We start from the raw sequence: 10,653 nt of genomic DNA, 5'->3' as shown, positions 1-10,653 counted from the left end.
CCAGCTCTGGCCGCAGCAAGATCTTAGGCTGCTCCGAGTGGAAGAAGCTCTTCCGCGGGACCTGGAGCGGCACGTGCTGGTGCCCACGGGCGAGAAGCCGTTCCCGTGCCTCGAGTGCGGCAAGTTCTTCCGCCACGAGTGCTGCCTCAAGGGCCACCGGCTGCTGCACGGCACCGAGCGGCCCTTCCCCTGCCACATCTGCGGCAAGGGCTTCATCACGCCCCGCAACCTCTCCAGGCACCTGAAGCTGCACCGCGGCAAGGACTGACCACGCCCCGCCGCCTGGGGCTGGACTCGGGGGTTCCCCCAAGGGGCCGCCCAAACCCAGACAGGGACTCTGAGATGAGGGGGCCCTGGCTGGAGAGATGGGGCCACCAGAAACCCATATAGGCCCTGAGCTGGGCACCCCCAAATCAATGGGCCCCTATGCTGGGGAACCAAGAAATGGGCCCCCACAAGTACTTATCACCTCTAGGGCCCTAATAAAAGACGGGCACCCCTCCCCAAGGGCAGCCTGCCCCCTCCCTGATAGCCATCATTCCCAACGACCTTGGTCTGGAGAGTGTGGGGGGACCATGCCCCCAATCTCCCTGAATCCTTCCAAATGCACCCCTCACAATCACTGGTGCCCCTAGGTCAGTGGTTCTCAACCTTCTGGCCCTTTAAATACAGTTCCTCATGTTGTGACCCAACCATAAAATTATTTTCGTTGCTACTTCATAACTATAATGTTGCTACTGTTATGAATCGTAATGTAAATATTTGATATGCAGGATGGTCTTAGGCGACCCCTGTGAAAGGGTCATTTGACCGCCAAAGGGGTCGTGACCCACAGGTTGAGAACCGCTGCCTAGGTGATGGCTAGAGCCAGAATCTGCCTTCCCCATTGCATTCCCTGTGCTGACGGAGGACCAGGGTAGATCCCGCTGCCCTCAGCCCACTCCCCAGTCAGGCTGCCCTCCCCTACTGCGGAATGGGTCAACCCTAGTGATCTCCCCACCCGCAAACACTAGACTAGGCTGGTTGGGCATCTCGGCCCCTAGTGATCTCCCCACCCCCAAACACTAGACTAGGCTGGTTGGGCATCCCCCTCCGCCCAGTAGGATGGACTGGTCCAGATGTGCAGCCTCCTGTCCACTGGAATGGGCTGGCACTGTTGTGGCCTGCACCGCACCCTCTTCACAGTGAACATGGCAGACATGCCCCTCCTCTTCTGCGTCATTCCCGACCTGCTAGCTCACCTGAGTGGGAGCTGGCGGACACTGGGGTCTCCTCCCACTCTGTTCTAGCACCTGTTGGTCTTCCCATCTCAGTTGGTTTGTCTGTCTCTGTGTTCCTCCCAACCCCAAGGGGAAGGGGGGGTCTGGCTAGGGGGTTCTCCCCATGAGCCTCGACCTCACCCCCTCATCCCAGTTCCCCGTGTCTCCAAGACCCCAATAAACCTCATCCTGTTGGTCAATGCCGTCTCATTGTCTGAACCTTGGCCCCAGGGTGTGGGGGTTCCTCCCTCCTGACTTAGACCAGGCCCTTCACAGAGCGAAGGAATTTGGAGTCCTTGAGATGGTGCTTGACCCTATCAACTACGTGGAACCCTACCCCTTAAAAAAAAAATTCTGAAAAATAGAGGACCGGGCCTTTGGTTGCCTTAGGTCTACTGAGAATTTAATCCTCGGTTTACAAGGTCTACAAATGAACAGAGAACCATCTACGTGAGGTGAAAGGGCTAATGCTCATCGAAAAAGGATTCCTTTCTGACTCCAGGTGGCGTAAGCAGTGGGGACAGCGGAACACTTGAATTATAATTGCAAACAGATTGTATTTTAGTAAGAGTATTGCTGGTGACTCCAGCCTTGCATTTATGAAGATACTATTTCACCTTGGCTTTTATGTGGGCACCAAGTGCCCGGGGCAGTGACTGTGGTCAGCCTGGCTCAGGGTGGCAGAAGTCCTCCCAGGAGCATTTCTCACACCCTTGAAGAAATATTGCATTTTCCATAAAGGATGGTTCCTCCTCTTCAAATCTGAAGCGATGGTAAGACAATCTCTGCATGAAAGAGCAAAAGGGGATGGACTCGGTGTGCCCCTTGTGAGTGAGCATTTATGAAATGACTATAAGAGCAATTAACCATTTGGCAAATGCAGACTGAGGTTACTTAGCCAAGACCTATCATTAGAGCTAATGCAGTACCCCTGTGGCTTCATTCACCCCAACATATATCAAGCAGAGCCCAATGCAGTCAAGTGTTTACCTGCTGCTGCTCCCCCCCGCTAATGGATTTGAAATGACTTGCAGGCCCTGTTCCTCTCAGCCTGAGAAATGGGACTTCACACAGCTTAATTACTACTCACCTTGCTGAACAAGTGCTACCACCAAGCCCGGTGGGGAAATCAGCCTCAGACACAAGTATTCTGACTCCCACTGACTGAGGGAATTAGTGGTGGCTCCAGTTCTTTGCAACAGGTGGCTATGCTCCCATGGACTAAAAAAGAGGGCTTGGCTCCTGGTAGCATGCTTGTAGGAACCACACTGTTCTCTGAATGGCTTGGAATTAACTTCTTAGTCTCTAAAAATGCATTGAGATTGGTATTTTCCAAGTAAAGTGGCTTGGGAGGATTTCATTGCTTTGGTTAACTTAAAATTAAGAATATAAACTAGTAAGCCTGTACTTTAGTGTTCTCTCGCTTTAAATAGTTGACAGACAGATTAAGGGTTGAAAATTGCATTTATTGGTAATGAGCCAGTACTGGAAATTATATTGGAGATGAAACACCTATTTTTCTATAGGATTATGTAGCTCAAGATTTTTAGCATTGCTATTGATTTATCTACAATATAAAAAGCTAAACCATAAAATAAATCCTTTTCTGCCTCTTCTTAGTTTATATTGGGACTAGAGGCCTGGTGCACATATTCGTGCACCCGTGGGGTCCCTCAGTGTGGCCTGTGGAGATCAGGCGAAACCAGCAGTCCAATGCAGTCTGCTGCTCCTGCCTGCTGCTCCTACTCATCCTGGCCCTCCTGCCGCCGCTGCTCAGTAGGCTTGCTGCCACTCCGATGCGGTCTTCAGGCTGCGGTGGCCAGCCATGAGCCCTGTGCCTGGCACCCATCAGTCAGCTGAGTGGTTCTCCCACTGTGGGAGCACACTAACCACCAGGGAGTAGCTCCTGTGGTCAGTGCGCATCATAGCGACTGGTGGAACAGTGGAACGATTGACAGGTTGAATGGTTGCTTAGGCTTTTACATATATACTAGTAGATAAGGAATAAATCCTATCAACCTTCATGAGTTTCTGGCGTTTATGGTCTAAATATTCCATCACAGACACAGATATACAGATATCCTATAAAATAAAAGAGAAACATGCAAATTAACCATCCCTCTGCTATGCTCAAGCCATGCCCACCAGCCAATCAAGAGCAAGTATGCAAATTAACCCTACTAAGATGGCCACAGCCACAGAGCTGGAGAAAGCAGGAGGCTTGGGTTGCCCCTGGCGATGCAGGAAGCCAAGATTCCCACCTGCCATGGCTGGACCTGGGCTCCGCTCAAGGCTACAAAGTTTCAATTATAGAAGATAAATAAATCCCAGAAAAAAAGAAAAAAAGGAGAGGCTGGGAGCTTGGATCACCGGGGAGCGTGGCCAGCCTGAAAATGGCCATCAGCCCCTCACCCAGGCTGGCCACACCCCCATGGGGCGAGGGCCCCTGCTGGAGGGCTTGGCCAGCCTGCAAACAGCCATCAGCCCCTCACCCAGGCTGGCCACACCCCCATGGGGCGAGGGCCCCTGCTGGAGGGCTTGGCCAGCCTGCAAACAGCCATCAGCCCCTCACCCAGGCTGGCCAGGCACTCCAATATAATAAAAGGGGAATATGCAAATTGACCCTAACAGCAGAATGACTGGGAATGACTGGTCACTATGACACACACTGACCACCAGGGGGCAGATGCTCAATGCAGGAGCTGTCCCCTGGTGGTCAGTGCGCTCCCACAGGGGGACCTCTGCTCACCCGCAAGCCAGGCTGAAGGCTGCCAGCACAGCGGTGGTGGCGGGAGCCTCTCCCACCTCCTCAGCAGTGCTAAGGATGTCTGACTGCAACTTAGGCTTGCTCCCTGCTGGCAAGTGCACATCCCCCAAGGGCTCCCAGGCTGCCAGAGGGATGTCTGACTGCCAGCTTAGGCCCAATCCCCCCGGGAGCAGGCCTAAGCCAGCAGGTGGACATCCCCTGAGGGGTCCCAGACTGCGAGAGGGCTGAGGGACCCCCCCCCCCCCCAGTGCACAAATTTTTGTGCACTGGGCCTCTAGTAAGTATATATTTGAACACACATAGAACCAAAAACAGCACTTATTTTTGCTGAGGATGTATGTGTCTTTTGAAAAAAACATGTACCTATGAGGGAAATTGTTTTGAGTCAATCAAGTATATTTTGCAAAAAAATAAAGAGATAAATTAATCTAGGCTGAAGGGGGGGAAACAAAACTGGGCAGTGAATGAACAACTTGGTAAAATCACACTTCACACTGGTTAATGGCACGTGCTTTGGAGTCGGAGCTGTCTAGCTCTCCTATCAGTTGTGACACTTTGGTGAATTTATTCAACATCTCCAAGTCTCCATGTCTTCATCTTTAAAATTGGATAACTCTTATTTGATATGCTTCTTATAAAGATTAAATGAATGTTATAAAAATGTAGCTCAGAATTTTACAGTAATATATTTTCAAAATTGGTACCCATTAGATTTATCCAGTCAAAATTAATTTAGCAAATATTTATTGAGGTCTATTGTGTGCCAGACACTATGTGCTCAGTATTCAGAAATAAACTGGTAAGCAAAAAAGCAAACATGGTCTGTCTTTTTTGAAAAAGGCCAGGGGGGGGAGAAGCACAGTGCTAACACTCTCAGAGATTCCCAATTTACTGAGGGACATAGTCAATCTCACAGATGAGTTTAAAATTATGACTATGAAAAGTACAGGACACTGTGAAAGCATGTAACAGAGAAGATACATTAGTTCAAGGGCAAAACAATTTCCTTAAGAAAGTGATGATTCCACTGAAATACGAAGGAAGAGTAGGACTCAAATAAGGAAAGAGAGGACAGAAGGGTTTTGCAGGCAGCATTCCCGAAGCCCGGTGGGAAGAGCACCCTGGAAGCTGCAAAGCCACTGTCCTAGGACCGCTGGGCGTGAGCAGAGGTGAGACTGCCCTGGGAAGGGCTGTTTGTGAAAAAGCTATGTATATTCTTGTCTTTATAAGGGCATTGCAGATATGAAAAGTAAAAAAAAAAAAAAAAGATGTCATTATTGACTACTAGAGCAGCACAATTGAGAATATATTCAGGGAGGGAGGGAGGGAGAGAGAGAGGGAGGGAGGAATAGAGAGAGAGAGAGAGAGGTTTAGAACAATTGATTTCCTGAAAGTATTTATCTTAATCAGAGTATGTCTCAGAGTGAAACAGATGAAGGCAGAAAACAGTACAGTACATGAAGTAAAAAGAACAAAAGGTTATTATGACTGGATAGGTTTTGAGATCAGAGTTACAATACCATATAAATAAATGGGCTGAAAGAATGTACTTTAGAATGAATTTCATAAAATGAGCTGTAAAGCATCTTACATTTCTGCCATTACAGACTTCTTCAGCATTTCCATTTAAGTTCCATATTAAGCATTCAAATTATCATTTATACATCTGGCATAAATCAAAACTGAATAGTTTGTTTAAAGGATTTTTGATTGGTGTTGCTATTCAAGCAAATGGGTTGATTCATATTATCTTATAACTTGCCTCTGGTGGATTAAAAACAATATTGTAATTTTGGTGTGAATGAAAATGAGGATCTCAGCCTGAAGAAGCTGAAGGTATTTATATATCACTCAAAAAGTTCTTTAATGTAGAAACTCAGGCTTAACGATAGGTACCTAAATATGTGCTAGAAGTGTTTAATCATACTTAACAAATTTTCATCTCAGCTAGGTGCCATTAACACCCCTAATATCTAATATCTTTAGAGAATATCTTTAACACATTAGCTTTCATAATAGAAAAAAAAAAGAAATAGAGTCTTTCCACATCATTGCAATTCTGCATAATCCAACAAAGCACTGAGAGGAGAGGATGAGGTTGAAACTAGAAATTTTTATTTGGGCAATTCTCAAGATTTCCAGAATTGTCTGATGGCAATGAAACAGCATAAAGTTTGAGTTTTTGAAAAATCATTCTGGCTAGGGGGTAAAAGTTGGATTGGATGGGAAGATGACAAGATATAGAGACTAATTAGGAAGTTGCTACATTAAACCAGATGAGAGGTAACAGTGGTCTGGGGAGATAATCACAGCCTGAAATATGCTAGGGACCATAGAGATGGAGAAAAGTGAATGGATTCAAGAAACATCTAGGAATTAGAAGGAGCTGTGGGAATGAATTGGACATGTGTGATAAAGGGACAGAGTCCAGGGTAACTCTAAAGTGTAAGGCTCTGGGCACCTGGGAAGATAGTAGTGAAGTGATTGGGGCAGGAAATATAAGAAAACAAAGTGGAGGAGGCTGGGATGTGCATCACAGTGGAAGGTTCTGTTTTAGACATCCTGGTTTTGATCTGCTGACGAGACAGCTGTGTGGACATGTCAGGTCAGCTGATACAAATACAAGTTCAGATGAGAGGTCTGGTATAAAAATAAAGATTTAGGCATCAGACGTGGGAGTGAGTCCACTGACTCAGGTTCATCTTTAAAATGGAAAGAGAGATAGACTAACTGTTGAGAAGCCACCATTCGTTTCCTGTTTTTAACTATGTGAAAGGTTTACGATCTCGTCTTGAATAGGAACTGATATAAAGTACCACTCAATTTCTCTAGTTTCCCAGATTCTATTTATTTCAACAGAAGAAATCACTATACAAAAAGATGCTTTTACTGAGTTAACAGAATTAATTAGATCATGTACATTTACTGGATCATTAATTAAATTCTAATAATTTACTATTACAACTGGTAATATGGTAGCATTCACATTTCCTACAGTGTAAGAATTCTCAAAAAGACTTTTAACCACAATTTTCTATTGATATTGATATCTTATGCAAAGTAATTGCTATTTAAAGGGCAAAAAATCTCTTTCTGGACATATATGTCAAGTGCAACAGAAAAATCTTTAATTATATGATATATTACAGATGTAGTATTTTTGTTTACTTTTAAACCAGTCTTTCACCTAATCTAAATTGTATTTTTCATTCTTTTTCTGTATTCCAAAAGTGCTGTCTTCTTCAAGACCAGTTTTTCATTTCTCGCAAGAAAGTAACTCAGGCCGAAACCGGTTTGGCTCAGTGGATAGAGCGTCGGCCTGAGGACTGAAAGGTCCCAGGTTCAATTCCGGTCAAGGGCATGTACCTGGGTTGCGGGCACATCCCCAGTAGGAGGTGTGCAGGAAGCAGCTGATCGATGTTTCTCTCTCATCGATGTTTCTAACTCTCTATCTCTCTCCCTTCCTCTCTGTAAAAAAAATAAATAAAAAAAAAGAAAAAAAAAGAAAGTAACTCAGTAAGAGCCATAGTATGAATTTTAAATATATCAATAAAATAAAACTCTCCAGTTCAAAAAGTTAATATTTGTAACTAAGTGTTATACTACTCATGGAATTTTTTTAATTTAAAGACTCTATTTACAAAAATATGATTGCAATGAAACTTCTTTAACAGCATTCAAAGAACTACAATTATTTTAACATCTCAATTATTTGTCATGAACATAATTGGGTTTTAAGCATTTTTGGTTGTGTAGGTACAATTTTATTAGGTATATACTCATGTTATCAAAATAACTCAGCTAATAACTTTGAGGAGAGCATAATTTATGTTGAAATTGGTCCAAACAGAACATTTGAAAAATGGAATGAGTCCAATGTCTTTAGCTTTCTTATCAGAGGGGTTCCATTTTGATAAAATTATACTGTTTCATGAATGAGTCCATTGAAAAGGAATTTCAAAAAAACACTACAGTGTTCTGTGAACACATTAGAGCTATGTACCTGTGCAAATATTGCTTACAAATAACCACAAAATGTTTATAAAATGCCACAAAATTATTTTCTAATTGGTTTAATTTCTAGTGAAGACAAACTCACTCCAACATAGGAATAATACATGTTCAAAAGATATAATAATTAATATTAATTAATTAAATCACTAAATGCATTACATTGCATGCTTATTGGTTATCTAAATGGTATCTATATATAGAAAGCAGGGACAACTTAAATGAGAAGTCAAATGATGGTTTACATTTCCATAGTTCTGAGAACTTCAACCTTTGATTCTGAGTTGAAGCAACTTTTCACTAAACGTGCATTCGGTTTTAAGAATAATCAGCTAGCTGAGCATTAAGAACTTCCCCCGTCATTTTCCAAAACACTAATTATATGGCAAATTTCCGTTTACTTCCTTGAAGTCCTACAATTCGGTGGTAACAGTTACCTGCAGCATTTCCTAGTGGATTTAATCTATAGGAAGATTCATTAAAACAGACACACACACAAAATACAATAAAAGAGAGAGAGAGAGAGAGCCTGTGGCTCCCTAGGGAAATTGGTGTTTGGTCATCTTTTCATCAGAGGAGGGGAGAGCAGTTAATTATACATCATCCCCAACCTACTCCCCAGTGTGATTTGAAAGTCAATTTATTTAGCCACCACCTTTTAGCGATGCTGATAACGCCAGTTCCTTGTTCAGGTTTCCTTCACTCTGGGAAACTGTCACGAGCATTTCCGTAATTCCACCTTCCAGCCATACAGCTGTACGTGAAATGCTTTGTTGTCCTATCTTCCAATAGGTGTGTTTTCACCTCGGCTCTGCCGATGTGTTTTCCGTGAATGACACCGAAGAGCATCCATTCAGATGCTCTTTTGCTTCCTTCCAGATTTATAGCTCTGGGCAGAATTCATCCACACATTTTCACACCACAGCTTCTTCAGACATTGGTTGCCTCTGTGAAAGAGCCATTGGGGCCATATTTCCTTTTTACTTCCAGGTTCTTTTTAGCCTTGAATGACACGAACACTTCTGAGTGAATGGTGTCCAACCTGGGCTCACAGCGGAAGGCAGAGAGGAACGCCTTTCTGTAGTTGCTGTTCATCCAGCCGTAGAAAAGGGGGTTGGCAAAGGTGGAGCACATGGCAATGATGTGGAGAACGGTGAAGATGAGCTTGTACTCCCTCAAGTTCAGGACTTGGTTGTCAATGTCCACAGCGAGTTGGAAGGCATGGAGAGGCAACCAGCTGACCGCGAACACCACTACCACGCACACCAGCATTTTGGTGGTCTTTTGCCTTCGCTGATGGTAGTGATCATTAGCAGCTCCAGGACTGACATGGTTCTTAAGTTTACTCCAGATACGGGTGTAGGAAAAAGATATGATGCTCAGAGGCAAAACATACAGGATCAGTAAGGAGGAAACACTGTAGACAGTGCCATACACGCTCTTCTCACCCGGCCACTTCTCCGTACAGGCCACAATCGAGAAGTCAGGGATAATCTCAATCAGTGAGTACTCACGGAAGATGGCCAGGGGGCTTGCTAGCAGGGCACTGATGCCCCAGGCCAAGCCAATGATCAGGAAGCTGATTCGCTTGGAGATCTTGCTCTCCAGGTGATAGACGATGCAACGATGCCGGTTCAGGGCAATTACTGTCAAGGTGATCGTGGACACTTGTACTGCCAGACCCTGGGCATAGGGTACCAAGTGGCAGAGAACAGGACCCATTTTCCACTCCCCCATTAAGGTGTAGGTAAGAGTGAATGGCAAGCACAGGGTGTTCACCAGAAGGTCTGCCACAGCCAGATTGGCGATGAAAAAGTTGGTTACTGTGTGCATGCTCTTGAATTTGATTACCACATGGATCACCAAGGAGTTGCCAATCACCCCAAGCAAGATGATGAAGCAATAAGCCAAGATGAGGACAATCTGCACCTCCATCAGCTTGGTGCTGTCTCTAAGCTCTGGCTTAGGGTCAGGGGCCAGCTCACCTCTAGGAGTGGTCTGCCCTGGACCATACTGCTCCATTTTCATTTCTTCCACTGTCTGGTTCTCATCAGCCTCTGCACCTATTGGGCCCATTTTCAGGAACTAGCACAAGAATCTACAATTAAAAAAAAAGAACAACTATGAAGCAAGGGTGAGACAAAGGAATATCACAAAAGGATTGGTTTCATTGTGGTGGGGGCTCAAAATGCCTGTCCTCTGATATCTCAAGTTGCACATAGTGTAATCCTATCTAATAATAGACAAACATGGTAATTAACCATACCTCCGACACGCTTCCCATGGGCTAATCAGGGCGATATGGAAATTAACTGCCAACCAAGATGGTGGCCGGCAGTCAGGCAGCTGAAGCGAACAGGAGGCTTGCTTGCTCCAGTGATGGAGGAAGCCAAGGTTCCCCGCCTGCCGATGCCGGCCTCTGAGCTGCACTCTAAGAAATAATGTTGTAATTATAGAAGCTAAACAAACCCCAGAAACCTGCTTTCAGCCAGCCGGGCCTCAGAGCTGGAGTTGCAACAGTGTTTCAATTATAGAAGCCAAACAAACCCAGATACCTGCTTTCAGCAGCCAAGGCCTCAAGCTGGAGCCTGCCTCAGAGCTAAAGCCGGCTCTCAG

General features: G+C 44.9%; 1 protein-coding gene across 2 annotated transcripts in view; it reads right to left on the bottom strand.

Annotated features, from left to right (window-relative positions):
* Positions 1 to 8,209: 8,209 nt before the first annotated feature.
* Positions 8,210 to 10,653, bottom strand: part of NPY2R (neuropeptide Y receptor Y2) — a 7,679-nt gene continuing 5,235 nt past the window's right edge. For both annotated transcript variants that reach the window (XM_005860501.2, XM_005860502.2), the window contains exon 2: positions 8,210 to 10,135. In XM_005860501.2, the coding sequence (XP_005860563.1) occupies positions 8,968 to 10,113 (1,146 nt within the window). In that variant the 5' untranslated portion in view covers positions 10,114 to 10,135 and the 3' untranslated portion in view covers positions 8,210 to 8,967. The remainder of the gene's footprint in view (positions 10,136 to 10,653) is intronic.

This window comes from Myotis brandtii, unplaced genomic scaffold (genome assembly GCF_000412655.1).
Source record: "Myotis brandtii unplaced genomic scaffold, ASM41265v1 scaffold136, whole genome shotgun sequence".
NCBI classification, from domain to species: domain Eukaryota; kingdom Metazoa; phylum Chordata; class Mammalia; order Chiroptera; family Vespertilionidae; genus Myotis; species Myotis brandtii.
This window is presented reverse-complemented; position numbering and strand designations above follow the sequence as displayed.